Here is a 16,990-nt window from a genome sequence, read left to right as displayed (position 1 = left end):
TGTCCAAGTGTTCCGTCACACTTCTGTTGTTAAGTGTAAACTTTATTTTAACATTAAATTTGTCTAGCTTCAACTTTCATTACTCAGATCTAGTTATACATTCTGCATTTACGGTAGAGTTCTTAAAAGCTGCTGCTGACTTGTTATTCTGGGGTTAAGAAGGAATTTAATAAGTGTTTTGATTTTTTTCCTTCAGGGAATCAACTTTTTCAGTTAGTCCAAGATAGAGTGCTCATGTGGAACAGTTCTCCAGGGATTATTAGGCACCTATAAAAGTATTTTCCTTCCCTTCCGTTTTTTTAAAAAAAGCTGTGCCACAAGAACATTTAACATATAAGGGTACTTTAAGGCCTTGTTGCCTCATTCTACCACACATTGAATTCTGGCCACTTACACCTTTGATTCCTGTACACCAAGATGTTGTTCTTAAAGTGAAGCTTAAACTGTGTTCAGTGTGGCCAGCTAGTAGCTGAGATGATGGAATGTTCCCTCTAGACAGCTGAGTAATTCCCCACCACTACACCTTCAGCAGTGTGCCTGCTCCCATCATCTCAGGAAGGTATGCAGCTCTTCCCATGTGAGAGATGAAGACTGACAAAGCAAGTCTTAAGCTGAGGGCTGTTGGTACAGAGACATGGAGAGCCTGACAATTACTGACAGTATCTCTTGATATAGCAAAGAGGGACCACAAAGCTTTCAGGAGCCAGATTTGGAACAGACAGAAGGAAGCAGACTAGTGGAAATGTTTGTGTATGGATGCAGGAAGTTTATCTCGATTCATGAAGAGACTGGACAACTAGACTAGACAAAATGATAGAGGTGATAATGTGGCTGGGGTGAGAAGTAGCTGCAGTTGGTGCCAGGATGCTGATGAACTTTTAGAGAGGTCCACTTCAGTGTTTTCTATGCATTTCTCAGTGTTTTCAAACCTTTTTTTTTTTTTTTTTTTTAACGTTTTACTCTTTCCAGAAACGTATCGACAGGGTCTTTCCCGTAGAGGGATGGAATCTGTGACAGAAATCCCATACCAGCACCCAGTTACTATTAGAACATGCCCAAAAGTGAGGTGGGACTTCCAAACCACCTAATACGAGCTTTAAATGAATTCCTGGTAGTTAGTGGTCAACAAAATTACTTATTTCATGCCCAGCAGCTAAATGGACTTGTATTCTAATTTTGGTTTTGGATCATTTTGATCCTCAAGTTTTTACTGAAGATTGCTACAATGAATATGCTTACTGTTTTCTTAGTGCCAAAGTTGATAAGATGAATCCACAAGCTGAAAACGTTTTTCTTTTTAATAGTTCTTCTGACATATTTATAGGGCAGAAAAGTTAGAGTGACTTTATTCACTCACCAAGAACAAGAAAAAGCTGCTTTGTTCAAATTTGTTGCAGATTAATTTTGGCTAATATTTTGATCTTTCTAATAAAGATATAACATATTGGCAGTTAATTGCTTATTAGTAGTTTCTTATCCTTTGTCTTCCTTTTCTGTCTATTTTAATTGTTAGTTATTCTCAAAATTAATGGAAAAGGAAGGGATTAGGATTTTTTTTTTAGTTTTTCCTAGTTGCAAGGTATTCCTCTGTTAGTTTTTTTTTTTTTTTTTTTTTTAACACTGATGATGATTTGGGGAAAATTATAAGGAATTCTAAAAGGCTGGCACCTTGGTACCAGCAGAACTAGCTCTCTGCTTTCCTATCTCCACGAGCAAATTGATAGATGCCCCAGATGGGTAGTCTCCAATTTTTTGAAGGATTATTTAGACACTTGAAACATTATTTCTGTTTTCTCAGAGTCCAGTTTATTTTAATGTTTTAAAGCAACTTAAGGAAAAGAAAATAAGTATTTTTAATGGAGAAACATTCCTTCTGATACTTAAATGAACAAACCATTGTGTCATTTCTGCTTTTTAAAAATGTCATTGCTTCACATTGCTAGGAACTGGACAGTCCCTTTAGGCTATATGGGCTTACAATGAATCCACTGCTTTATAATATCACCCAAGTTGTCATCCTGTCTGCTGTTTCTGGTGTCATCAGCGACTTGCTTGGATTTAATCTAAAGGTAACTACTTCCTAAGCATCTCTCTTTTTTTTTTTAACCATAGTATTCAGACTTAGGGTAGTTGAATCGTATATTGTAAATTAGTGAATTCTTAACTGTGTTAACTAGCAGATTTATTATTTGACAATGGATGTGATATTTAAATTATATCAGAAAAACAGTGATGTATTTGTCACAGCAGCCCTTTTAAAATTTAATGCATTTTTGTGGTGCCCTAACTTTATTTAGGGCACGATCATGAAGAATTCATAGACATAAATACAGAAACATTTATACACACAAGTACAAGACCTTAATTAACTTATCCATGTAGTCCAGATCTGATTTCTCTCTTGAGTTCCTCACTATTGACTTTGCATCTTTGGATGCAAAGAGATGCAAGCTATGCTTTTGTCTTGCACTGCAGTCAAGTATTACAGTAGATAGAGTATTACCACAACTAACGTTACACAGTGTTGTTTTTATCATGGCTTAAGGACCGTCTCATTAGGTCCTTATTCCTGAACCTCTCTGAACTCTGGAAACTGTTCCAAGATTCAGGTTTTGGGACACCTTAGTGCAAGCTTGTAGGCTAAATTAGACATTGAGTTTGCTTACATATACCTGTTTTTTTTTTTTCTATTACAAGTAAATAAATATAAAATTTAACTTTTATATTACTGAACGTGCAGCAAACACAAAAAAGAAAAAAGATGTGGTATTGCTTTGGTAAAACTCAGATGGGAAATACCATTGATTTACTGCTTTAACTTTTTCAGCTGTGGAAGATCAAATCTTGACAACATATAAAGAAGATGAGATAACAGTGTTATAGAAAAGCTCACTGATTGACAAAACTGCCTCAAAGCAGCCACTGAATCTGTATTTCAGACGCTACAACCTCTTCAAGGATGTTGTTTGAAAAACTGAAGTGTTTACATCTGACTGTCTTGTGCAATCTTTGTATTTATTTCATCTTCTCACTGTTTTATTTTCATTTTAGTTGACATTTTATTTTCAAACATATTTGTTTAGTTTTGGAAAAGATCAGATTTTGGAAGGGTCAAAAACCAAGCATCTGACAACTTGAAATCCTAGCAATTGAGCACACTAAATTACTGTCTTTGCTGTTACAGCTGAGGCCAATGTTGATTGTTTTTAGTTGCATCTGAAAGTCATTTAATATTTGATTAAGTGTGGTAAAACAGCTTAGAATATTTCATTTGCACCAATCATTTACAAGGATTACAGAACATCTCTCAATGTTTGGTTGCAATAGAGAAGACACAAAAAACAAGGTACTGACAATACAGTATGACAGGTAGCAGAAATATTTTATATTAGTATTAGAAGCAAGTGGGAATTTTTAATATTTTGAGTAATTCCAGGATCTAAACTGAAGAGACTGCAGTTTAAATACCCTGGGATATTAATAAGGTATTATATAACAGGTCAACAAGTGCTCTTTGTTAACACTTTTATTAGAGCAATAATTGTAAATGGTTACCATGCTGTATGATATTTTGATAAAAATTAAATATTGTATTTATTTGGAATACTGGGCTGTTCAGCGCAGCTCTGACTGTGCATGCTCAATATCTGCACTTTTTATTGTTACTTTTAATGAGAAACTTTATATATATATATATACATATAAATGTATATTAATTGGAATATATTATGGTGAACTATGAAGCAGTATATATTATATGGTGAAACTGAGTATTTAAACAGGCAAAAGACATACTGGTGAACGGAATGCTATGAGTAACTGAGCGTAAGATACATGCTGTCCTCTTGTCCACTATAGTATATGCCATTCATACCACACTGAAGTTTAAGAACAGTTAAACATGGAAAACGAGTTCTTCTGGTGGGCAGCAGAACTAATGAAGCCACATACTCTCATATTTGTGTCTTCAGGTAACCTCCTTTCCACCCCCATTCCTCTCTAGCGCTTTTCCAGCGAGCTTGAGCCTTTGGTTTCCCATCTCTCCCCCTGCCTTCTGTCCGTGCCTCACATGTGGACCAGTCTTACTGACTTGTGGTTCTTCATCGTGACAAAAAGAAATGGTCATCCCTGTAGAATTAAGTTTCTTGGAACAGAATTTCCACTTATATTAGGAGAATTAATATTGGCTCAAGTATCCTCACATTTTATGTTCCTAAAGTAATGGCTTCATAGTGAAAAATGACAGTAGTTATGTTACAAGAGTGTGGACATTATACTAGATTTGATCTTCATTTCCTTTAAAGATTTGAAGTAATGTATCTTAAACTTCTGTGGTATAAAAATATTTTTATATATAAAGCAACACAAACAAGCATTTTGTATTTTATTTGCCTCTGTACTAATGTTTAATAATGACCAAAGTGCATTCTGGTTTTTGAAAGAATGTATTCCTGGAGCTTTAAGAACATACTCTCTTTAGTTTCTCATGCAAAAACTTCGGCTGCATCTGATCTGTTTCTTCTTTCTCTGTTGTCTGATGTTGGGATTGTTTTTAAAAATTGCGTACATTTTATACACAGTTTTTTCCAAATTATGGTACAGACCTACATAGAACTTAATTTTGCACAAAATATATTTTAAGAAAAAAAGTACAGCAGGAGTTCCATGGGGGATAAAAGATAAGGCTGTGGCTTTCTACAGCCTGTTACTAATACAAAACCACTCTTTAGAATGGAATTCTTTTTAAAAAAACCAACAATCTGTAATGGTGAATACACTGCTTTCAGTACCTTTAAAATAATAATTTAAAAAAAGGGTGGGAAAACATTGCAGTTTCGGTTGAATGGGAAATTAGTTTAACCACATATACCTCAGCAACTAGCACTGTGCTGGATTGTTGCACTAATAATGGTGACTTGGGAGGAGTAAAATATGTGTGAAATGAAATTTAAAAAAAAATAATAATAAAAACCTTTTATTTGCTACCATTAGGTATATTCATTATCTTAAAAATGGGAGAGGTTTATTGTATCCCTTGATCTGGAAAACCCAGTATGAAACTAGAGGCAAGTAGAAATATGGCAGATCTTGCGTGTTAACTGTTCTTTTCGCCACATGTTTTGTAACTGAAAGTGTGGAATAAAGCTTTCTATGGTTGATGGTGAAAAAGAAGAAAAAAAGTGCGGTGAGCTGTGTCTTTTAGTGATCTTCAGCACATCACTGAGTCTGCCTGTTTGGATTGAAGTCATGTCTGTGAATGCACAGTTCTGCACTTGAGCTGGTAAGCAGGCAGGACTTTCTGGCACCAAGTTACCAAGTTGTCAGGAGGTCTTGCTGGTACTCCAACCACACAACAGCATTTTAGCGGAGCATCTTTGGAAGGCTGGGGGTTTTCGTTGTCACATATTAAGGTAAAAGCTCAGGCCAGAATCCAGGTGTGATCTTGGTTGCACCAGGGAGAACTCACAGTGTGACAATAGAAATAAGTAGGAAAAGGCAAATAAAACATTTTGATTTTGTGACTTGCATTAGCAGTCAGGTTGCTGCTAGGGGTAAGTCCTTTGAGAATTTACCCCAGGTACCTCCAGTGCACTTCCTCGTTTAATGCCTTAATTACACAGCTGTAAACACTTAGCTTAGAGTGTGTTGCAGAGTTAACATGTAATGGCAACACATTAAAATGATTCCCCCAAATTGCTATGAGGAAATAATATAATGCTTTTTTTTTTTTTTTTTTTTTACCTTTTCCTTCCCTGTTATTGTCTCTTTGATCATTTTACACTTGAGCCGACAACTTGCCTTTTTTAAACCAAACTTCAGAAGTCAGAAATTGCTGCAGATTGGGTTTCTTGATAAAAAGTAGATTGTCTGGGCTGCAAATAACACCGTGTCTCATGCTATCAGTGACTGAGGATTGCTCAAAGGGAAATCAAGAGAGATTCTCTTTTCCTTTCCAGCCTTTGAGAGAGGAAGCAGCACAGCCTTTAGCATGCACGCAGGCACGTGTGCTGCAATGAACAGCACCCAGTGCTGGTCAGATTCAGTTTTCCCAGTGTGTGTTTGTGTAAGTGTATTATCTGTGTATTTGTGTAAGTGTATTATCTGCTGTGAGAAACAAGGTCGTGGGGCAGAACGATTTGTCCATTCTGCTCTCTTTGTTTCCTACATTTGTTTAATAAATTCAAGCAAAAGAAAGCACCTTCAGTTTAGGGACGAACCCCCAAAATCATGCAACTCATCTCGTTTGTGTCAGTCTTTATGTATAAATATGACAGCACTTTGTGTGTGCACACGCTTGCACTATTAAACACTTAAACACCGCCCCCCACTTCTCTTTGTGCCCCTAACCCGCAGCAGTTATTTACAAGCAGCTCCTGCCAGCTGGACATAATCTTCTCGGTAATGAAATTTACCAGGGATTAGGTGGCTGCCTCCTGACAGTATCGCAATCCAAACCCAGGTCTCCAGACACATGGTTATAAATACAATGGAAGCTTTTGCTTTTGCTCTGTTCCGTACCCGGGAATGGATGGGAGGTGAATTGCTTTGGTTCACTGCGCTGTTCCCTGGGCCAAACGGAGCCCGAGTGGCAGCTTGGCACTGAAATGGGGAAGGCGTGGGTTTGTGGGGAGCCAGCTGCTGTCCTCAGGCATAGCAAGGGCTGAGCTGGTCTTACTTTAAACCCTCAGCAGCAGGGCCAAGCATTGCTTGATCCTTGAGGGCAGTGAAGCCAAGTCAAGCAGCCTGGAGGCAAGAGCTTGCCCACGAAGAAAGGTCATGGGGATAAGAACTTGCCCATGAAAAAGGCCACTCTCTAACAGCTCTGCATACCCAGGGCCATGGTCCTAAGTGGTGTAGGAGTCACTGACCTGAGTCTCAGGTGTCTGAAAGGTGGATGTTGAACTGACCCAGTGCTGCCTTTATACTCTGTAGAAAAGCATTTCCTTTCAGAGGGAGATTCACCCAGCTGATCTGGCACCGATTCTAGTCATCTTCTGGGGCATTTCTCTCTTGTGTGAAAGGGAAATACTGTGAATAACTTTGATGCAGATGTGAAACTTTCAGACACCTAAATGAGGGCAGGTTGATCCTACCCATACGTTTTGTTCCCACATTATCTGGGCTAGAATTTTGCAGCTGGGTCACAAATGCTCTTAGCAGGCCTCACGCTGGCTGACCAAGCGGCATTTGCAGGGCAGGTAGGAATTATGCAGAAAAATCCATTTTGCAGAGGGAGAATCAGTGATGTTTTACCCCTGTCCTCCAACAAAGCGTTGTCATAGAATCACAGGATCATGGAATGGTTTGGGTTGGAAGGGACCCTAAAATCACCCAGTTCCCACCCCCTGCCATGGGCAGGGACACCTCCCACCAGACCAGGCTGCCCAAAGCCCCATCCAGCCTGGCCTTGTCATTACAGCCTTTTGTAAACCCATACGGTGTAAGTTCCTCCTCTCTGCTGAGTGTATCTGGGGAGTTGTTTATGCAGCTGACCCATAGGGCTGGGAGAAATAACCCCACAGAGGGAGACAACAGGGGCTGGCACTGGAGTTCTGTGTTGGGATCCCGCTGTGGCCCCGGCTGTGCCTTGTTTTTGCTGCCCGTGGAGCTGACTTCAGCACCTTCTTCCTTCCCCAAGTGCAGCTGCGTGGTTGCTGACATGCTCAGCCTGCTACTCCAGCCCAGGTGTGGTTTTTCTCTCAGCCCAGCTCCTTTCAGTGGTGTTTATACCACGAGCATCTGTGCCGATGCAGCTGCGTGAGCAGCGTGCTGCTGCAGGGGCTGTAGCTTGGAGCTGGTTGTCGGCTGCCGGCGGTGTGCTGTGTAGCTGCACGCAACAGTGGTCACTGGCATCCCCCCTGGAATAAACAGGAGCCAAGCTATTGAAACGGGACCAATTCTCACTGTGTATAGAGTGGAATTCATACAGTGAATGCAAATAACGTAGACAGGCAACAATTTTGGCCCTGAGGTGACATAACACAGCAGTTGTTAGAGAGCACCGTTATTTCCTGTTCTTCCCCACGCACATCTGCTCGTTGTGCATTTTGGTGGTGCCACAAATCCTGCCTTCCTAAATAAAGATAAAAAATCAGAAATTCGAGGCATGCAAAAGGATAATTGTGAAATAATCATTATAACTTGGAGGAAGCAACAGATGCTTCACTTGTTGCAGTGACTCTTTGAAGGAGTCGTAATTGCCCAAGCATATCGAGTACATGCTAATTAGTAACATTTCTCTCTGTGCAGCAGCGTGATGGAATCCCTCAAAACCTTCTTTGTCCTCGCCTGATAACACAAAGCCAGAGGATGCTCTGCTGGGACTGGCAAAACAGATTTTGCCACCACCTTTATATTGTTTCTTTTACATTCTCATGACTGGACCAGTGATCTCTCTTGAAAAAAAATGCAAAATAGATTATTGCTGCTTGAAAATAGCATTAAACTCCCCCAGACACAGTTGTAAATATATATATATATGTATATAATTTCACTAAATGTAAGGTTGATGCCTCGTCGAAGTGACTACTGCTAATAAAGATTTAACACCTGGGGCTTGCAGATGGGGAATGCTGAGAGCTGCCAACCTCCCTTCTCCACATCTGATCGTTTGAACCGGCTCCTCCTATAGCAGCAGCTGTGGCTTCAGCTCATCAAGATCCCAGCCCAGCTCCGCAAACCCAACAGCTGTCACGGCAGCACAAGAAAATGATGTAGATTTGACAGCTCAGACGTGATTGCGGTATCACTGGGAACATTAAAAAAATGCCTCTGACCTTAGTGAGGAAGAAGTCCCTTATGGGATTTCCATAGTGTCACCTCAAAAGCTTCCATGCCTGGCAAAGCGAAGCAGCTGGGCAGCATTGCAGCAGTGTTAACCAGTACTGGTGTAAGGCTCTGCACAGCCGTGGCTATGCAGGGATTGTTTTTATGTGTGAATTCTCCAAGAGCTGAAGCTTAGATCATGGAAGAGTTCACAGGACGGAATTCTGAAATCTGTGGTGTTTCCTATTTATGGGAAAATAGAAGGAGCGGAGGGAAGGTGTTTGATGTTCTACATTAAAGGTGTTTGAAAGTTTCTACAGCCAAAACCTAGTAGAAATAACTCTCTTGGTCACTGGTTTGCAAAGGTAAGAAACGAAATCTGTGCTCTGATGGGGATGTTGGGTTTGTGAGCCCCGTCCTGGAAGCCTCAAGTAGTCAGTGGTAAAGCTGAGTTTGTATAAACACAGACTATCTATATTGTAAGATGCTTTAACGAAGATAAGGACATTCTACATGGGTTTTTATTTTGCAGTAAGATGACCATTCAATGTAACTAATAACTGAACATTCCCCCGTTTGAAAACCAGTTTCTTTAATCTGCAGCCCTATGTTTTAAAAACGCTAAGAGTTTCATCATCTCCTAATGCAAAGTAAACCAAGAGATAGAAAACAACAAAGATCAACAAGCAGGACTGCTAATTCTCCTCAATGCTCCTTATCTAATTCAATTATTACTGGAGAAATCATTTCCAGACACTTTAGGATTCAGTGGCAGTGTAAGCACAGGCAATGTGCTCCCTCGCGGCTGCAGCTGGATGCAGTTATGTGCAGCACGCACAGAATTATGATCCTGGCGCACCATTTATTCTTTACAACCAATTTTGACCTAGTTAAATGTTATTTTTTTGGTTGCAAAAAGGAAGTGGCGATATAAAAGACCATGCATGGTATTTAGGTATTGTCCTGTGCTGTACTACATGCTCTTTGCTTGATAAAACTGGCAGGATTATCTGGTTAATGTGCCTGTGATGCTGGCGTTTTCAGTTGACAAGGGGAAAATCGTCATGTTACAGTCAGGCTGGAGTGTTTATACACAACTGTCACTTGAATGTGCATTGAAGTTCTGCTTTTTTGGCTTAAGACATCCATTAGATTTAAGCAGCAATAAACTGACGAATGTTTGTCTACAGGCAAATGCTCTTCGTGTCCTAAAACTTTAGCGGCAATGGTTCTGCAGATAGTAATAACCAGCATCAATATATTCAAGCTCACAAGACCAGAGATAAGCTGCATTCAGGTGTCCACTGCCTGATTTAACCAGGATGCCCTCAGGCTTGATGAGCATTCAAGTGAATGGTGCATTGGACAAAAATAGCGGCAGTAAGTACATGAGGTTGCACGAGCTATTTAGATGCTCTGCTCAATAATATGAGGGTTTTTTTCAATGCATTTAGAAGTTTTGAGAGCCCTCACCCTCCTTCTAGTTAGCCATCATTAACTGATAGCTCCTTTCACGATTTGCAGTAGATGTTAACTGTGTGACAGAGCTGTGTTCCCATTCCTGGGGGAACGAACAGGGGACGAAAGGGACCTGGAACATGGTTGGGAGAAGGGAATGGGAACACAGCTGTGAGAAGCAGAGAATGGGTCATGGAGACATGGTGAGGGAGTGTGGTATGTGGTGGTTGCACAGCGGGAGAGGAAAGAGTTGGATCATGTGTCCTCATGCCCAGGTTTTCCTCCCACGTTTCCCAAGAGGTGGAAAGAGAGGGGGATGTCCGTCTGTGGGATATCTGTCTTCTCCATGCAAGGTGGCGATGTGGTGGTGGTGCACACCTAGACGTGGAAGGCAGGAGATGCTCCTCAGGCCCACAGGCTCTGAGCACGTAGAAGGAAAAGATGTGTTGTAAAGGCATGGTGTTGGACACCAGGAAGCTCCACCCCCTAGTTAATGCATCTCTGATATATAGGCAGCTTTTCTTCTTCTTAGCTTTTTTTTTTTTTTTCTTCTTCTTCTATTTTCAGCATAATATGTCTCCGGGTACTTGTGTCGTATCCTGAAACATATGGCAAAGCACTTGCCCATATGGGTTGGAAGAGCGATGTGTGTTCGGCAGATCAGGCTCTGAACAATCCAACGACGAGTTTTGCATCCCAAACTGGAAAACATGGCAATCATCTCGCATTGTCTAGACTTCCCTCTCCGTGTCATTTTTACATATTTTGCAGCTATTACATTCATTTCCTTCGGCTTCCTTTCTGCCAAGATCCATCTGCAACTTGGAATCAGCTAAGATAGCTTTTCATATTCATGGTATTAGTCACCGCGAGCATATTTTGAGTGAGTACTTCTGATGCTCCCATCCATTTTTGTTGTAGTAAATTAATCCCATTCTGCTGGAGTGATGGAAACTTTTATTTTTTATTTTTTTGAGTTATCTATGCAGATATCGTAAATGAAATGAAAAAAAAAAAAAAAGATCATGAAGCCAATGTTTTAAAATAATGATTAATCTCATTTTTCTTGGAAGATATATTATCAGGCAGATATGATAGGGAAAACTCATTACTTCGGCTGTGAAAATGTATTAATAAAAGGTCTGTGTCACAACAAAAAAACGAAGGCAAACTTATTACAGAATAATTTTCATTAAAAACTAGTGGAACTTCAGTTCCCAACTAGCTGGAACTGGGGGTTAATACTCTCCTTTCCAGTCTGCTGATGGGATTTTAAATGACTTTTGACAAGTCTGAGTAACAATGCATCTATTAGCAAGCTGTCCGTCAGCAGGCAAGGGAGCATGCTTGGATATTGTTGAAACCTCCTCACATGAGGAAGGGCCGAGAGGTGGACTTTAATCAAAACCTCAATTTCCTTGAGTTTCCCCTGCTAACGGGAATATCCTCGTATGTGAGAGGGCTGATGGAGCTGTACTTTCCTTCTGCTTTGGAGGAAGCTAAAAACGCTGCTGTCTGTCACCGCTTGTGGAAGAAGGGAGCAAGGAAAATTTGCCTTTATGATTTTACTGCCTTAGGGTTTGTGCACCAATTTGTCAAGCAGCCAAAACCTCTGGCATAGGCAGGACCTTGGTGAGTGCTTGTTTTTGAAGGAACAGAGGGTGGCACAGTGCTCACAGACAAACTGTGCACACCTTCCCCAGATTCATTGAGTGTATATCCCTTTCTTGTACTAGAAATATGGGAATAGGTCTGTTTTTGCTCATACGATGGATAAATCTGCTGCTGTCTGGGTAGTTTGCTTTCTTCTTTCAGCAGTCATGAAATTCCACCACCTGGTATGAGACCCAGGAAACTGCAGCAGGTGCTGTGATTTGCAGGGTGCTTTGCGTATATCATTTTTCCTCAATTTAAAAATGATTGCTTTTTGTCATTTTACCCAAGTATGTATGTATACATATAACCAACCTGGGTTTTTAACCCCAGCCTGACTGTCTCGCAGAGCTGCAGAATAACAGGCAAATTGCAGCAGCAGGGGTCCAGGCCCTAAAAGCACAGGCTGGTGAGTCATTAAGCTGGGGCTGGGATGAGCTTCCATCCGCACCCCGGCTCAGCACCATGTCCTCGCTGGGTGCTGGGTGCTGAGTGCTCGGTGCTCTGCTCCATCCTGCCTGCAGATGGGGACTGAAAGCTGTGTTTTGAAGGCACAGCTCTGCCAAAGTGCTGCAGTTGATGAGTACCTCTGCAAGAAATTGGCTGAATTGTTCGCATACAGCTATACGTGCATACCGATGTGTATTCAGGATGTTCTGTTTTATACATAAAACCAAAAACTATGTCTTTTCATGTTGCCCAAGCTGGGGCAACAAGCCTTAGGGAACCAGATCGGCAGCCTGGGCTCTGTGTGCATGGGGTGTTTGGGCTGCAGACTGGCCCGGCTCCACTGGGCGTAGGGACAGGGATGGCTGCCAGGTGTCACCCCCAAGAACCCAGGCACAGTGCCCCCAGCTTAGAAATTTATGTTTGATTTCAGTGGAGCCAAACCTTATTTCTTTATTTCATAGGGAATTTGCTCTGCTTTATACAATTTAGAGTTGTATAAAACTTAGTATTCTTGTAAGGGTACGTTCAAACAAAGTATTTTTGTCCTTTTAGAAGCTTCCCAAGCATGGAGGGACAAGAGTACCTCCAAATTATGTGTCTAAAATGAGAGTCTTTTGTAAGCAACCATACTGCTAATCAGGGAGAAACCCATGAGCACTTCTGCTGCCTTGCACCCCAGTAGGAAGAGCCTGGAGAGCAGCTGCCTGAATGAGTACGTGCTCGGGAGAACACGTGCACAAGTTTAGCAGTGCAGTGCAGCTTCCATGTGGGACAGGAGGTGTGCACAGCAGGCACTGCCGCTCTCGAGTTTCTCTGCTTGAGAATTGGCCCTTAGCTTTTCATCCTCCCAGATATTCAGATCAAAAGCTTATAAACACTGCTTGTTTATACTGTCAGAGCTCTGGCATATATACATATATGTATATTTAAGGTCTTTTTTTTTGTGTTCATGCTAAAGAAGACTACACAATCAGTGACTTTGTAGCTTTGACTCAGCTTTCAAGAAGCACAGAATCATATGGGTTGGAAAAGACCCCTAAGATCATCAAGTCCAACCACTAACCTAGTGTGATGGTTTTACTCAAGTGGGCAGCCGAGCTCCACCACAATCGCTCTCTCACTCCTCCCCTCCTCAAAGAGGAAGGGGGAGAAAAGACAACACAAAGAGCTCGAGGTTTGAGATGAGAATGATTTAATTAAAGGAAAGGGGAATGGGGAGAAAGAGAAACAAAAGAAACAACAAGGCCGCGTGGAAGCACAGAGAGAAAGAAAAAAAAAAAAGTTATTCTCTACTTCCCATCAACGAGCGATGTTCGGCCACGTCCCGGGAAGCAGGGCCTCAAAACACGTACCGGTTGTTCAGGAGAGACCCTCCCCCATGAGAGGCCCCCTTTTATTGCTGAGTGTGACATCAGGTGTTATGGAATATCCCTTTGGTTGGTTTAGGTCAGCTGCCCTGGTGATGTCCCGTCCCCATCAATTGCCCACCCCCAGACTGCTGGCTCTTGGGGGCCTGGAAGGAGTTCTGATGTTGTGCCAGCACTATGCAGCAATAGACACAACACTGGAGTGATACCAGTGCTGTTCCAGCTATGAGTGCAGAGCACAGCACTGTGTGGGCTGCTGCAGGGAAAGGTGACTCCATCCCAGACAGACCCAACACACCTAGCACTTCCAAGTCCTCCCCTAAACCATGTCCTTCAGCAGCACATCTATATGTCTTTTGAATACCTCCCGGGATGGTGACTCAACCACATCCCTGGGCAGCCTGCTCAATGCTTCTATTGTGGTTTAACCTAGCTGGCAGCTCAGCACCACACAGCCATTTTCTCCCTCCTCCCTATTAGCATTATTCTCATCCTAAATCCAAAACACAGCGCTATACCAGCTACTATGAGGAAAATTAACTCTATCCTAGCTGAAACTAGGACAACCATTTCAGTGAAGAAATTTTTCCTAATACCCAACTTAAACCTCCCCTGGCACAACTGGAGGCCATTTCCTCTTGTCCTATCACTTGTTGCTCGGGAGAACAGAGCAACCCCCACATCGCTAGAGCCTCCTTTAAGGTACAGCATGATGAAGTCTCCCCTGAGCCTCCTTTTCTCTAGACTAAACAGCCCTGGGTCCCTCAGACTCTCCTCAAAGACTTGTTCTCCAGACCCCTCACCAGCTTTGTAGCCCTTCTCTGGACACACTCCAGGACCTCGATGTCCTTCTGGTACTGAGGGGCCCAAAACTGAATGCAGCACTCGAGGCGCAGCCTCACCAGAGCCAAGTACAGGGGGACGATCACCTCCCTGGGCCTGCTGGCCACCCTATTCCTGATACAAGCAAGGATGCTGGTGGCTGGTGCAGGCCAACGCATTAGGATGCTGGTGCTGCAGTTTCCCCCAGTGTCTTTGACAAGACTTAAATCCCCAAACATTTACCATTGGTCTGTACATTTTGTGGCTGTGATTCCTGTTGTATGTGCTTGTGTTGCATGACATAGGTCTCTGAGCTCTGATGGTGTCAGCTGCTCTCCTCCCGGGGTAACAGCGCTGCAGAACAGCCCTGCTGGGGCACAGCCTGCCACAGCCTCCCCACAACATGGTGCTCCTGGGGAGTTATTTGGGATGTGCCCCAAAGTCTCCTCTTTACCTTCCCATCTCCTTGGTGTCTCTGAGTTCCTGCCCAGAAACACCAGGGCTCCTGTCCATGCTGGGCTCTACAAGACATTTTGTCCTCTGTTAAATACTGAAACCTGTTCCATCAGTTTGTTAGGTTTTACAGCTTCCTGAGGGACTGAATATCCAAAGCCTTTTGTGTTGAACAGCCCAAACTTTTAGTCCCAGCTGTCTCTCCAACTTGTAGGCTCACTCCTCCAGCAGTTACAGCCTTTGATCGTCACAATTTCTATTATGCTACTTGATTAAAGGTATTCAGAACTCAAGGTGAGAACAGACAGAGATTTACATTTGAAGTGATTTATTAACCTCCTGTAATTTAAGGTCATGCTAGTTTCAGAATATTGTTACCCCTTAATTTCTGTCTCTCTTTGTGCTAACCGGTAATAGACAACTGGCGTTAGTTTAACACAAAAGTTTTCTTTCTTTTCTTTCTTTTTTTTTTTTCCTTTCTTTTTTTTTTTTTTTTTTTTTCCTTCCATGGAGGAAATTAAAAGGAAATAAAAATTGTGTTCTTGGTAAAAGGGATTATGAAAAAAAAAATCACTTATGAATTCCAATTCTCAAAACCCCTATGCTACAAACATAGCTAGTTAAGGTATTACCTAAGTAAGAAATTGAAAATTGCCACTGATGTGTCCTGACTTGCTCATTATCCCTTATGCCACCTATTCAGCAACAACTGAATGTCAGCCTGTGAACAGTATGAGTATTTTGTAACTACAAACTTTTCTTGGTAGTGCTGTAATCTTCTTTCTTGTGTGACAAAAATCATTGATGGATTAATTCCAGAATGGGCAAACAGTTCAGCTAAGATGCTAAAAGTATAATGACCATACTCTTCTTCCAGTGCCACTTTGCAGTGTAGTGGGATCAGTTTTAATTGCTTTGTCTCTTGCCCATCCTTCAGAAAACTCAGGAATGTACAGGGCATGATAAATTGTGCTGGCTAAGCACCCTCGCTTCATTGTGTTCATACGGGCTGCCTTTTAATTCCTTGAGAATAGGACAATCATTTGATAAATTTAACTGAAAATATAGGGTTAACCTAAGAAGCATAAAGTCAAATGTCAGTTCTCGTTAAAGAAATCCAGGATGACCCCAGTATGAGAGAGCTTCAGGCCCCTACAGGTGTTACTGGCAAAATTCTGGCTGAGCAGGGCTGCTTGTGTGGCTGGCCATGTGTGTGTGTGTGCACGCATGCCCTGTTTGGCAGCAAAGTTCTGTTTCATTTTCTCTTCCTCATCAATCATAACACACACGTAATGATGCAGAAAAACTTTCTGCTTCTGCCTGTGTCATCAAAGGGAGAAGGGAGTACCCAGGCATGGATTTCCTCTATGGTGCATAAGGACATACTGCTATTTCCTTGAGAGACATAGGCTTAGATTTTTAAAGTATCCCAAATCCTTTTAAAAGAAACAAACAAAAAAATCCATAAAAGCAATCTAGGGAGGAAAAAAAAAAAAAAAAAAAGTGGACCAAACAAATGGAATCATTCAGGGATTTGCACAAAGCAAAGAAAAATAGTTAAATATAGTTAAACTTGGGATCATGAACCACGTATCAGGGGGAGATGTGTTGATGTGTTGTAGGCACAAGCACCTGGAAGAAAGGAGCTGTGATTATCCGTGTGGGGATTGCATGCTGAGGCAAACAGTGTTTGTCTCATGGTCAAACATTTTTCTCTGACAGTTTATGCCAAACTCTGAATTGCTGTCACTATGCACATGAATGCACATCCTGCTGAAAAGCAGCATTGCGTCATTGGGAAGAGGACAGAGATTCTGCAAAATGGATGTGAACTTCAGAAAGAGAGAGCTATCAGCATGCCACTTTTGCAAACACATTAGCAATTACCTGCTACTTAGATGCACTGTGAAATATTTGTTCTTATGAACCTGTGATACCCACACTTACTATTTTATTTTATTTTATTTTATTTTATTATTTTATTTTATTTTATTTTATTTTATTTTATTTTATTTTATTTT

General features: G+C 41.5%; 1 protein-coding gene across 6 annotated transcripts in view; it reads left to right on the top strand.

The window, feature by feature from the left end:
• PHTF2 (putative homeodomain transcription factor 2) overlaps window positions 1-5,172 on the top strand; it is a 65,291-nt gene extending 60,119 nt beyond the window's left edge. For 5 of the 6 annotated variants that reach the window (XM_035315553.1, XM_035315550.1, XM_035315551.1 and 2 more), the window contains 2 exons: window positions 1,944-2,069; window positions 2,828-5,172. In XM_035315553.1, coding sequence (XP_035171444.1) covers window positions 1,944-2,069; window positions 2,828-2,848 — 147 coding nt within the window. In that variant the 3' untranslated portion in view covers window positions 2,849-5,172. The remainder of the gene's footprint in view (window positions 1-1,943; window positions 2,070-2,827) is intronic. The other variant, XM_035315549.1, reaches the window with a different exon arrangement.
• The last annotated feature ends 11,818 nt before the right edge of the window (window positions 5,173-16,990 follow it).

Source organism: Oxyura jamaicensis, chromosome 1 (assembly GCF_011077185.1).
Source record: "Oxyura jamaicensis isolate SHBP4307 breed ruddy duck chromosome 1, BPBGC_Ojam_1.0, whole genome shotgun sequence".
In the NCBI taxonomy this organism is placed as follows: domain Eukaryota; kingdom Metazoa; phylum Chordata; class Aves; order Anseriformes; family Anatidae; genus Oxyura; species Oxyura jamaicensis.
This window is presented reverse-complemented; position numbering and strand designations above follow the sequence as displayed.